The sequence below is a fragment of the Entelurus aequoreus genome, linkage group LG03, assembly GCF_033978785.1.
Source record: "Entelurus aequoreus isolate RoL-2023_Sb linkage group LG03, RoL_Eaeq_v1.1, whole genome shotgun sequence".
NCBI classification, from domain to species: Eukaryota; Metazoa; Chordata; class Actinopteri; order Syngnathiformes; family Syngnathidae; genus Entelurus; species Entelurus aequoreus.
Window position 1 is genome coordinate 53,736,814 of NC_084733.1, and position 14,301 is coordinate 53,751,114.

Genomic DNA, 14,301 nt, shown 5'->3' on the forward strand with positions numbered 1-14,301 from the left:
ACGATATAATTCCTGGCCTCGAAGCATCTCGATAGACGTTACAATAATTGAACGGTGTTCAATTGAACGGTGTTGACGAACACCGTTAAGGCCGCTTGTTGTCACTGTCACTCAAAGTTGCATTGCAAAATTACACAGAATAAATGTGTTTATTTTGTTTAGAATTCAGATGGGATTTGATTTGGTGCGCGGCATATATTTGCTGTGCGCAGAGGACGCTTGAGCAGTGCGCAATTGCGCAGGCGCGCACCTTAGAGGGAACGTTGCTTGGCAGTCCATGTCTTGTTGAAAACACGCCATTCCTCATCAACTTTGCACGCACGACATAGATGTTTTTTCAACTTTATTTTGTAATTTGTGATTGCAGTTGTTCACATTCACTCACAACCACGCACGCACATATGTCCACACGGAAGTAATACAAATAACGCTTTTCAAAACAAAAGCAGCACCGTTGTATTGCACACTCGACATAGATACTTTTTTAAATGTATTTTGTAATTTATGATTGGCCTCACGCGGGCCTGGCACGGACGCACAAAGGGCCGGATGTGGCCCGCGGGCCGCAGAATGCCCAGGTCTGTCCTACATGGACACTTGTGTACAGACAGCGTAAATATTACAGGGGAGTTATGAAGAGTTGTGTTTTTTGTGACCTATAAATGATGTTACAATGTTGGATACTGAGCTTGCACACAGTTTTAGATATCTTTGCCTGCGATTTTTTTGAGTATTAGTATTTAAGATTGCCTACATAGTGACATCACAGAGAGGTGAACGTACAAACAGTATGTGGTCATTCTTGGACATGCTGTCTCAAAAAGCCTCCTCTGCCTTTGCTGAGCCTACACAGCTGAAACTGCTGTCGGTGGAACTTCTATATGTTCCTTTTCGTTTCATGCATTCCCACCTGCTCAATGTCTGGAAAAGAAATACTATAGAATGAATACTTCTGTGTCCTGAAAAATAATAGCAGTGATGTTCATCTTCAAGATATACATTTAAACAGTGTACATTTTCAAAAGGAACATTTTGATATTTTTGGAGAGGGCACGTAGGGCGTTTGTCGCCCCACAAACAGCCATCTTGCATCCAGACTCAAAAAATGAGTTCACACACAAAACATTCAAACAAAATTTACACCAAAACATATTATCTCGACCACAAGGAAGTGTGTTAAATGTAGGCTAGAAGCATCATATATGTTTTCTATTCATACTTATATTCCCCATGAAATTTTTCCACTAATTTAAATGTATTTAAATACACAATGTAATGTAGTTTAAAAATGGCAGTGACATGGCCACCCTATTCAGTGTACCTTGCAGGTTTAGGTAGGTAGCGAATAGCGTGCCAGTTGTCAGCTAGCAATTATCGCAACAGTTTTCAGTTACCAATTAGCATGCTAGTTGTTAGCTAGAGATTAGTGCATCAGTTGTCAGCTAGCAATGAGTGCGCCAATAATTAGCGAGCGATTAACATGCAAGTTGTCAGCTAGCAATAAACGTCCCAGTTTTTAGCTAGCAATTAAAGCGCCAGTTGTCAGATAGCAATGAGTGGGCCAATTTCAGCTAGCGGTTAGCGCATCGGTTGTCAGCTAGCAATAAGTGCGCCAAATGTCAGTTAGTGCACCGGTTTTCAGCTAGCGATTAGCAACACTATACTGTATCATTTTAATATCGTAGTATTACACAATAACAAGGTACATTTAGGACCAGTTTAATTTAAAACACAATTTTATACAAGATGTATAAGTGGGGGTTCTCTGCTCCACTTATCAGTCTCAGTCTGGGGGTCCTTACTCTGGAGACACCTGCTCTAATTTAATACAACGGGGACTTTTAACTCTCCTGGGAAGATTTACAGGATTTCAAAATATGGGAATTTTGTCCATTTACACTAAAGAACATTTGTGAGGTCAAAAGACCACGGATGCTGGACTGAGGCCTGCCTCACAATCATTGCACTAGTTCATTCTGAAGGGGTTTGATGTGGTCACGGCTCTTAAATTATTCGACATTCGGAAATCATAGAACTCTTTTTAAAAATGCTCAGAAGGGAGCCGCAACAAGAAGTCAAGTTTCCGACCCCATGTGTATCACAAGCCCTAATTGATTAATCACTTGGTAATGCAAAAAACATTTCCATTAGGATTCGTTCCAAAGACGCTGTGGGCTTATTGCAGAGGAACATAACATTTTGAACCCCGTGAAATGTGGAAGACACAAGATAGCCCCAAGCTAAGGATGGAGCAAGACTGCCTTGGAGTCGGCCTCAACAAAGTGTTTACTAACAAAGTAAAGCTGGCTGACACGGCACAATCTCACATCCACAGCTAGGGAGAGAAGAAACATTTTGTTCAAGTTTCGTCTGGCTGCTTTCCGATAAATGGGCCATAAAACAACGATTTTTAACAGAACACGATGTAATACAAAACATCTCAGTTATTCCGGCTTTGATGGGCTTGAGTGCGCCTCAGCTTGCGTCTAAAAGCCAACTCATTAACAGAGACCTATTTTGTTTTTCTCAACGGCGTGCAGTAATTATACTGGCAAAACCGATATCCCCTTGTATCAGTCTGATTCTGGAGAACATGTGCGAAAGATTTAAGGGTGAGAGCAAAGAGCTAATAAAAAACAGATGATCCAACTCCTGATGGAGGGGAGTGAAAGGCGCTTGAACGGGTTTAGAGTCTGTGGTCAAAAATAAAGTGATACAAGTCACTACGTTGATTTCTCTGGGAGGGTGAGGTGCTTCAGAGCAGCGGAAAGACAGTGTATCTGAGACTTATGCGTTGCTCTGTTTTTTGACACACACACAGCATGCGAGTAGTGGTAAAGCTTTAGGGAGACATTGTCCTCTACCACATTATTCTCAGGTTTCTTGTTGCGTAGTTTTGTGGTCACACGTGTCAAAAATGACTTAACATTAGGTACTACTGCGCAAGAGCTGCAACAATAAAGGGAATAACTTAAGTTTAATATTAGTTAAGAATTTATTTTAACATGATTATTTTGACCAGTGGAATGCATTGGTCTCATGGTTGTTTGTCTGCCAGAACATACATTTAATTGTGCACAACAAAAGTGGTCATGTTTACATTTTGTATGAGAGCAACAGTACTTCTATGAAAACAACAACAAAGGAATACAAAGAGGCTGTCATGTATTTTAATCCTCATTCAGTCAGCTAGATGAGAAGACAAATCCTACAGTATTTAAGAGGAGACTGTGTAGTAAAATACTGCAGTGTCCAGAGCTGAAGCAAATCAACATTTGCGTGTGGGTTTATTTTTGTCCTTTTTAGCTGTGTTGCTTCAAAAGTTACACTAAAGATAACCATCACGGTATTGTTTCAGCAGGTTTGGAACCCCGGCTGCCTCGATACCAAAAATTTGGTACTAAAAATAGCACCTCAAAGAACCTGGTTCCAATAGGCAGCAGAAACAATTTGGAGCCGTCCAATACGGGTGGGACAAAATATTAGTATCGTATGCATTATATGATGATCTCTTATCCTTTCTTCAGTCACACACTTACGTGTGCTGTACATTATTGTTGTTGGTTTTTTTTCAAAGTTTAGTTAAGTTTTTTCATTTCAGTCAAGTACATACAGCAATAAGCAACATTATGAACACACTTTATATGTTCAAAACAAATAAAAAATAACTGTGAATGTTGTCTGTCTATCTGTGTTGGCCCTGCGATGAGGTGGCGACTTGGTGTACGCCGCCTTCCGTCTGAATGCAGCTGAGATAGGCTCCAGCACCACCCGCGACCCCGAAACGGACAAGCCGTAGAAAATGTATGGATGGATTTATTTGATTATGTGTAGGTTGAAGCATCATATTAGTTTGCCTACCACTCTTAAACCGTTTTTTTTTTTTACTTTGTTCTTTTTCATCTATTCATTTAAAAAATGTAGACGGAACATTTATGTTTCACACTGCTGTTTAAGTGCACACAGATGTTCATAATTAAATTTTAAATGTATATCTTGTTTTTAAATCTTTTTAAGTGTGTTACATTTTTCAATTTCTTATTCTAAATTATTCCATAGATTGACTCCTTTAATTGAATTTTCTTTAACATTAGTCCACACGTTTTTGCGCACACACACGCTATTATCATATATATCTGATGTATGACACGGAAATACTTCCAAAGTTTGCGCGTAAATAGATATAATCAAAATAGTATCAATCACACGAAGATTCACAATTTATTTTGAGAGATAATAAGGAAGCCAGTCACGTCATCGCGTGACGTAGAGGTAAGAACCACAGATCTCTTCATCACCAACAATGCATATCCTGCAGACTTTGTGAGAGCCAACAACGATTACTTTGGGAAAACTTATGAACCATAAACTTATATTGTTGATCCTGAATTAAAGGAGGATGAGCTACAAAATTTAGAAGCTCTGCTAAACAAATCTATCTTTAGTGAAACACTATAGCATCATGTAGCAGTATTACTAAGTGCTAAACAAGACATACAAACTACGAACATGATAAAACAATGGCTCACTGTACAATGTCTGCTCTTACTTTGATGACGACTGATAGGATGTACATATCTTTATGTGAAGAATTATTCATGATGCACACGAAGGGTTAACAAGGAAAAGTCTCCCTGCAGACACTCTCTTCGGTTGTGTGTTGTTTGTCTCCATCTCCGGGTATGACTTGAATGTCACAGATGAACAACTTCTACATTTATGGCTAAATCCTCCTACTATCCAGATGAGAGGCATGATTTATAATGTAGAATAACTTTGACGAGCCGAGACGCAATGATGCGGGAGCAGCAGCCGAGGACTACAGAGCTGTATGTTATCAACCTGCAGCTAAAAAATAGTCTGTTAGCCCTTATAATAACAAAATCGCTAATATTTGGTTAATATTCAGGTGACAATATGTAAATAAAGTATTGTTGGTGGGTTTTGGATGGTTATTCAGAGGGTTTTGTGGGCAAAATAGAGAGCCCCCATTGACTACATTGTTAGCGGACATATTATGTATTAATATGTATCCTAAATTTCTGTTTAGTACAGTAGCATCGCTAACCCAACAAGGGACTCCTCCCAGTAGCTCCACCCACTCGGCAGATGATTTTATGAATTTCTTTAATAAGAAAATTGAACTTATTAGAAAGGAGATTAAAGACAACGCATCCCAGCTACAACTGGGTTCTATTAACACAAATACGACTGTATATACGACGGACACTGCCCTCCAAAATAGTCTCTCTATATTTGATTAAATAACATTAGAGGAATTATTACAGCGTGTAAGTGGGATAAAACAAACAACATGTTTACTTGACCCACTTCCTGGGAAACTTATCAAGGAACTGTTTGTATTATTAGGTCCATCAGTGTTAAATATTATAAACTTATCACTTTCCTCCGGCACTGTTCCCCTAGCATTCAAAAAAGCGGTTATTCATCCTCTGCTCAAAAGACCTAACCTCGATCCTGACCTCATGGTAAACTACCGACCGGTCTCCCACCTTCCGTTTATTTCCAAAATTCTCGAAAAAATTGTTGCACAGCAGCTAAATGAACACTTAGTGACTAACAATCTCTGTGAACCTTTTCAATCCGGTTTCAGGGCAAATCACTCTACGGAGACAGCCCTCGCAAAAATGACTAATGATCTATTGCTAACGATGGATTCTGATGCGTCATCTATGTTGCTGCTTCTTGATCTTAGCGCCGCTTTCGATACCGTCGATCATAATATTTTATTAGAGCGTATCAAAACACGTATTGGTATGTCAGACTTAGCCTTGTCTTGGTTTAACTCTTATCTTACTGACAGGATGCAGTGCGTCTCCCATAACAATGTGACCTCTGACTATGTCAAGGTAACGTGCGGAGTTCCCCAGGGTTCGTTTCTTGGCCCTGCACTCTTTAGTATTTACATGCTGCCGCTGGGTGACATCATACGCAAGTACGGTGTTAGCTTTCACTGTTATGCTGATGACACTCAACTCTACATGCCCCTAAAGCTGACCAACACGCCGGATTGTAGTCAGCTGGAGGCGTGTCTTAATGAAATTAAACAATGGATGTCCGCTAACTTTTTGCAACTCAACGCTAAGAAAACGGAAATGCTGATTATCGGTCCTGCTAGACACCAACATCTATTTAATAATACCACCTTAACATTTGACAACCAAACAATTACACAAGGCGACTCGGTAAAGAATCTGGGTATTATCTTCGACCCAACTCTCTCGTTTGAGTCACACATTAAGAGTGTTACTAAAACGGCCTTCTTTCATCTCCGTAATATCGCTAAAATTCATTCCATCTTGTCCACTAGCGACGCTGAGATCATTGTTCATGCGTTCGTTACGTCTCGTCTCGATTACTGTAACGTATTATTTTCGGGTCTCCCTATGTCTAGCATTAAAAGATTACAGTTGGTACAAAATGCGGCTGCAAGGCTTTTGACAAAAACAAGAAAGTTTGATCATATTACGCCTATACTGGCTCACCTGCACTGGCTTCCTGTGCACTTAAGATGCGACTTTAAGGTTTTACTACTTATGTATAAAATACTACACGGTTTAGCTCCAGCCTATCTCGCCGATTGTATTGTACCATATGTCCCGAAAAGAAATCTGCGCTCAAAGAACTCCGGCTTATTAGTGATTCCCAGAGCCAAAAAAAAAGTCTGCGGGCTATAGAGCGTTTTCTATTCGGGCTCCAGTACTCTGGAATGCCCTCCCGGTAACAGTTAGAGATGCTACCTCAGTAGAAGCATTTAAGTCCCATCTTAAAACTCATTTGTATAATCTAGCCTTTAAATAGACCCCCCTTTTTTAGACCAGTTGATCTGCCGTTTCTTTTCTTCTCTCCTCTTCTCCCCTGTCCCTTGCGAGGGGGAGTTGCATAGGTCCGGTGGCCATGGATGAAGTGCTGGCTGTCCAGAGTCGGGACCCCGGGTGGACCACTAGCCTGTGCATCGGTTGGGGACATCTCTGCGCTGCTGACCCGTCTCCGCTCGGGATGGTTTTCCTGTTGGCCCCGCTGTGGACTGGACTCTCGCTGATGTGTTGGATCCACTGTGGACTGGACTTTCACAATGTTATGTCAGACCCACTCGACATCCATTGCTTTCGGTCTCCCCTAGAGGGGGGGGGGTTACCCACATATGCGGTCCTCTCCAAGGTTTCTCATAGTCATTCACCGACGTCCCACTGGGGTGAGTTTTTCCTTGCCCGTATGTGGGCTCTGTACCGAGGATGTCGTTGTGGCTTGTACAGCCCTTTGAGACACTTGTGATTTAGGGCTGTATAAATAAACATTGATTGATTGATTGATTGATTATTTATATACAACTTAGAATGCATAAAAAAAGAAAAACATATGTGTTCATGTCTTGTATAAGGATAGTGAATAATAGACATCACATCTCTCTCTAATTTTTGCGTATTTCCAGTTCAAAGCGGAATATTCAAAATGGCTGACTGAATTTGTGGCATTTTGAGATGTCTAGACAGCCTTTTCACATACTTTGCAGATTCTATATACATTTGGATATATATAATGGATACAATGGAAAACAATTAAGCATATAAAGTCAAATTGTTTTTCCACTCTACTGTTATTTTGAATACCAGATCAATTCTGAACGCTACATATTTGCTGCCATCTTGTGGTCAATATATTTATTTCAATGACCTTTGGAAGTACAATCCAAACAACCTTCCCGAGTCATGGTGCAAAAAAAAAAAAAAAATGCAACTAATATACAGGTCAACACACATGGTCACACATAACACATCCTGCTCAATGAAAAATTGTGGATATTATGAAAAAGGTCCAAACACCATAAAAACAATTCTAAATTACACCCGTTTAAATCCATTAGAGTGCAGGATGGGAAAAATGTAAAACACTCTCTCCACACTTATCTATGTTTGTGGCAATTTAGCTGCTTGATATTTCGGATTGATTACAAAACTTTAAGAAGGTCGTCACGGAAGTAAACAAGGTAGGAGTCAAACTTTTTTTTTTTTTGCACGCACACCTGCACAAACACATAGTTACTTTACATGCAGTCGGCTTTTGTTCCCCGGTCAAACGGTTTTAGCCCAATGCGGCCCCCAAGTAAAACATTTGGACACCCCTGGTCTACAAGATCATCTAATTGTATTTATATTCTCGATCTACATATTGTTCATCGCACAGAAACTGTATCACAATACAATCATATTCAGGCCGCTTGCACAAAAAATAGAGGGAATCCTGTCTGGTGCGATACATTTTTGGTTGTAATTGCAACAACATTGTGATCAAATCCTGGCTACATATTCAACTTTATTTTAATTATGTTTAATTTGTTATTTTGCACTAATGATATATTTTTTCCCTATTACTGTATTTTTCGGACCATAAGGCGCATTTAAAATTATTTCATTTTCTAAAAAAATCGACACTTCGCCCTTTAACCCGGTGCGCCTAATGTACGGATTAATTCTGGTGGTGTTTACTGACCTCGAAGCAGTTTTATTTGGTACATGCTGTAATGATAAGTGTGACCAGTAGATGGCAATCACACATTTTCGACCCAACTCTCTAGTTTGATACACACATTAAGTGTTTCTAAAACAGCCTTCTCTCATTTCCGTAATATCGCTCAAATCAGCCCTATTTTGTCAACCAGAGATGCTGAGATCATTATTTATGCGTTCATTACATATTTGAGGAATTTCTAGCAACAAAGAGGCTTTAACTGCACCTACCCGGACTGGTCTGGACTTAGGAAACTGGTGATGGCTGCAGGAAGCTCTGACTTCAAGATGAATAAATATGACGACATGGCTGCGAGAGGGGAGAGGTACAGTTTAGATGGTGTGCATTTGCAATGGAAGCACAAAAAAGACACAAAGCACAGCATGCCAAACACATTGAATGATTTTGTTGCTGTGTGTCCAACACACAGGGTGTAGGGGTCTGAGTTAATGCAGACGGGTGGGGCAGGCAGCTCATGGGGATCACAAGCAAAGCCCTCGGTGCAGAGAAGCAGACGCTGTGCAGATTTTTGGACCGCCGGAGCAGCGCATGAAGAAATGAGGGGGGAGGAATGCAAACAATAATGATATCTGACGCTAATCCTGCTACTTCTCCCCTTTCTCCACTTTCCTCCAACTAGGAAACAGGACATTATCAGCCTCCGACATCCTTCCATAGACAGCCAATCGGAGGAAGGGATCAGGGTCACTTCCTTGGGTCAAACTTGCCCCAAAAGCACAAGAGGCGGGTGAATGGAAGTGGAGATGGAGACCAGAACAAGAGAATGTTTGTGGTGTGAAATGAGCTTCAGATGCAGCGTGTGGCCGGTGATAAGGGCAGACGATGTTTAGGGATTACATTTTGGGAAGGCAGACACAGCCTGGGTTAGGTGGGACCGTATTGCCCCCGGGGAAAGATTTTGGCGCTTGCTGTTAAATAAACTACAACCATAATCCCTCAAATCCTGCATATGTTTATAAAAGAGAACTCTTCCAATAACCCTCCAGCCCACACAGACACAAGGACACTCAAGGAAGCATGAAAGTCCGCCAGTAAATGGACCTGACGTCACGTCACACACATTTGTTTTGTCCAGTTTTTGCATAGACCTTTAAACGGATGCAATACATTTATTGTTACATTGGCACTGCACTCTATATTTTGCCGAAAGTTGCTGTTTAAATTTCATTTTTAAAGTTTTAATGATGCAGTCTAAGGTAGATTTTTTTCCTGCCCAGACTTCATTTTAGTGATGCACAATGCAACAATGTGGTTTAATAAATAGAACCACTAAGACTGATTTATTTCTACAGTAAAGAATGAGCGAGGGTCACTCGAAAAAATGAGCAGCAGGGTTTATCATTCGTGTTTACTTGTTAATCAATATGTTGTACGGAACAATTGTACAGAATACAGACACGCTTTGTGTAGTGTAGTAGTAATAGCTTCTCAAGGTTTAATACTACATCCAAGTTGATTGCTGCTGAAGCAATTTGATACAAAGGTGAATTGTAAAGATTTTTTAAAGATAAAGATACTTTTTTGTACTGAGTCACTAATAAAGAAGTAAACGTTATGTACTACAGTATTATTTATTTCTTAGCTGGAGTTTGATGGCATTCATGTCACTGATCATCATTATCTTACAATTAGCCTCATAACTTGGTGTTTGCTCACCCAACCTTTCTTCCAGGCTTATCTGTGTTATGGCTGCACCTCTAAAGGGAACATTTTGACATGATAAGTCATTTAGTTTATATGTATTAACCTGTAAACCCCAAATATACTACAACCTGTCTTTTTCAGACCTTTTTTTTCAGTAAAAAATCCCAATATTTTGGATTTACATGCTAATATTACAAGGGTTGTTATGCCAAACTGACCTTTTTGAAATGAAATTTCAGAAGTAAAGGACACAACCCCTGTTATACCAATAACATACCTGTAATGAATTTGAAAAAAATACAAAAGTGCATTTGCAAATATAATTCAATAAAAGTTAAAATGATCGTAATCAGAGACACAAGTGATACTGAGTCTTGTTTTGTATGACTGACAAATAAACATAGCACAAATGCCAAACCTACTTGGTAGCCAACCACATTCTACCAACCACAAAAGCAACACAGACACACAACAGACAATATGTACTAAATTAGTTTCATGCACTTGACATCACTAGAAAAACACTGACAGAGATAATTCAGTACTTACGTCTCTAACAAAGACGTCCTTGAGTGAAGAGAAGGATTGGTTATTAGTGGAGTGGTAAGAAAACATGTAAGAAGAAAATGGATATGGGATGGTGTGTGTGTGTGTGTTTTTGGTCATCAAAGTAAGCAACATAAGACAGAGTCACTTTCATTACACTGTGAGAGCCTCTATGCTGGCCAGTAATAAGGTCAATTGGCCCATCAGCCTTTGGCAGTGCAGATGAATGTTTACTCAGGGTGAAGCTAATTGCACTCTTATAAAAGGGGGCCCAGCGTGCAGACAGATGCATGCTGGAGTGGCTCTAACACGCTGACCCCCCCCCATTCCACAATGTGCCCCATGCTGGGAAAACCACAAACATACCAGAGGGCAGCACAATAATCCACTCAGCAGCGCCGCTAATGAGTGCGGTAGCACCATCACCTCGGACTGCCAAAGCCAGCGAGGCCGCAGGAGCAGAGAGAGGGGGCGGAGTCCAAAGAGGAGGGGCTCCTCTTACGGTCCTTTTAGGGGATGGGAAGGGGTTTTACCATCAGTGATCAATTAGAGCAGAAGTCACGTTTCAGGCCCAGGGGAGGATGGCTGAGGACGGCATCCGTGGGGTCAAAGGTTATCAGAAGAATTTCGAGTAATAGCCTAGCCCTTGAGCAATAAACCTTACAAGCTGACAGCAGGGGGCGCTCTCTGCCCCAGTAATAAAGTGGTTATTATCATAGGAAAATGGAAATTATGTTGAGAAGAAACAAGAGACTTACCCCCAACATTTTGGACGAGGATAGCAACTGCAACGAGAACCTATAGAAACATTTTAACAGGATGAGTTGTGTTTTCAACAAGCTAAATTTCTAAAAGCTGAAAAAAGTGAACATTATCTGACATTTTCGCCTTTAAATACACAAAACACGATGTAACCATTCCTGTATGTGACGTAAACAGCATATATTGCAAGGGTTCTTCTGAATGAGCACGCAGAGGACATTTTGCTTTTTTTTTTAGCTTCTCCACAGAAGGCCTCTAGTGATTAAAGTGGCAAAGAAAAGCAGTACAATGACAACCATAGGATTCGAGGAACTTTATCCTCATACCAGCACACATGAGGCACGAGACGGCATAAAATTTAGTACCCGAGGTCACGTATTTAGCCGAATGAGTACCCCAAGAACGATAGTATGAAAAAGAATGGGATATGAATACAGTAGGTTTTAAATAGCATAGCTATGTTAATAAGAATACATAATAAATAGAATAAAATAAATCACATAGAACCAAAAGTAAATGTACAACATCAGTGGGAGAAGTATTAATTTGTAGATCTAAACATATTTGTTTTGCTTTTCTGTATTTTACTCATGTTTTGCAAATGCTACATGGCCAATTAAACAAATATGAAAATTACATAATCAATCCATGCAACCGCCACAAATAGACGACAATCCTGTGGGAAACCCTGTAATATATGGTAAAGTGTCACACACGTCCCTGTCCAGGGTGCTTAATACAGTATGGCTAACTGAACAATACAGAATGTGCATCACATGCAGTTACAAAGAGGAAAGATAACATTCATTATTATTATGTAAAGGAAAACTTATGTGAGACAAGCACACATTGTATGTCTCTTTTTTTATGCATACCATTTGGAAATAAACGTAAATAAGTCAGCTATCAACTGAGTCAATGGGTGTCGCTCTCTTTTGTCTATAAACATCCAAACACTTCGCTCCAAGGTTTTATAGACATGTATAAGTAAACATTCAATGCAGTAACAGGCACGTTCATAATATGTAATATTTATGTATTTTGGTCATTTTAAGCATAAGGCAGTGATATCGTCATCATCATGGCGCCGATCACGGCTGCCTCGGTGCTCTCGTGCGCTCTGTTTTGTTTGTTTTTGTGCGTAAATTGTGTGTCCCCGTGCTCTTACACCCGCGAAGAGCTGCTGAACATCAGATCCATCATCCCTACGGACTTGTTACCGGTCATCTTAGCGTCAGCTGCGGATTTGGTCCATTCTTTGATCAAAAGAGGGAAACCGCACCGAAGAGGAAAGCGAGCGGGCGCCCTTGTCCGTCTCCGCGGACGGGGATTACGCACGCCTTACCTGGCATCTTTCTCTCCAACGTCCGCTCACTTGCCAACAAGATGGACGAGCTAGCGTTGCTGATGAGAAGAAACAAGGACTTTTCCTCATCTTGTGTTTTGTGCTTCACAGAGACGTGGCTGAGCGCAAGTGTCCCGGACAGCGCGGTAATCAACTGGAGGGCTTTCATCTTCTCCACGCGGACCGAGACGCGGGGCTCTCCGGCAAAAAAAGAGGCGGAGGAGTCTGCTTCTTCATTAACAACAACTGGTGTACAGACATGACGGTGATATCTCAACACTTCTCTCCTTCTCTGGAATATATTTTCATTCACTGTAAGCCCTTTTACTCACCGCGTGAGATTGTTTCATTCTTACTGGTGGCTGTCTACATACCACCCGGCGCGGACGTGCGTGACGCTCAGCGCACGCTTGCAGGCCAGATCTTACATGTGGAACGGTCTTTTCCGGACTCTCTTGTTATCGTGCTTGGTGACTTTAACAAGGGAAATTTGAGCCAGGAATTATCTAAGTATAGGCAGTTTATTAAATGCCCGACCAGAGAGGAGAACACTTTGGATCACTGTTACACTACAATAAGCAAGGCATATCACGCAGTCCCGCGCGCTGCTTTCGGACTATCAGATCACGTGATGGTGCACTTAACCCCTTCATACAGACAGAGACTGAAACTGGCTAAACCTGTTATGAGGACCATTAAGTGTTTCACTGCCGAGGCTGTGGAAGGGCTGCGTGCATGTTTGGAGACGACAGACTGGGAGGCAATTGGAGCGGCCACGGACAATCTGGACGAGTATACGGACACTGTGACCTCATACATTCAGTTCAATGAGGCGCGCATCATTCCAACGCGCACCAGGGCTTGTTATAACAACGACAAGCCCTGGTTCACACCCAAGCTCCGACAGCTGCGCAAGAAGAAGGAGGCTGCGTGGAGAAGCGGGGACCGGAGTACCGACAGAGAAGCGAAGTACCACTTCAACAGGGAAGTGGAGAAAGCTAAATCTGTGTACTCGAACCGTCTACAGGAACAGTTCCGCTCCAATGATTCCGCGGCCGTTTGGAGTGGGCTAAGGGGCCTTACGAAATATAAGCCCAAAGCCCCCCAGGCCCTGAATGACCGGACTCTCGCTCAGGGCCTCAACATACATTACTGTCGTCATGAACGGCCTTCAGCTCATCAAAGCTCTGCTCCCCCCACCATCACACTCCCCACCAACGCCAGCACTTCATTAAAGGATTTAAAGGATTCAAAGGACTCCAAGAACATCACAGGACTTTAAAGGCCCTCTCCATCCGAGAGGAGGATGTACGCCGGCAGTTCTTGAAGCTGAATACGCGGAAGGCCCCCGGGCCGGATGGTGTCTCCCCCTCCACTCTCAGACACTGCGCGGATCAGCTGGCTCCTGTCTTCACTGACTGTTTTAACACCTCTCTGGAGCTATGCCGCGTGCC

General features: G+C 41.5%; 1 protein-coding gene across 2 annotated transcripts in view; it reads right to left on the reverse strand.

Annotated features, from left to right (window-relative positions):
• Window positions 1–14,301, reverse strand: part of slc38a6 (solute carrier family 38 member 6) — a 66,295-nt gene that overhangs the window by 42,416 nt on the left and 9,578 nt on the right. For both annotated transcript variants that reach the window (XM_062042159.1, XM_062042158.1), the window contains exons 5-6: window positions 11,499–11,538; window positions 8,760–8,838 (exon numbers count right to left, since the gene is read on the reverse strand). In XM_062042159.1, coding sequence (XP_061898143.1) covers window positions 8,760–8,838; window positions 11,499–11,538 — 119 coding nt within the window. The remainder of the gene's footprint in view (window positions 1–8,759; window positions 8,839–11,498; window positions 11,539–14,301) is intronic.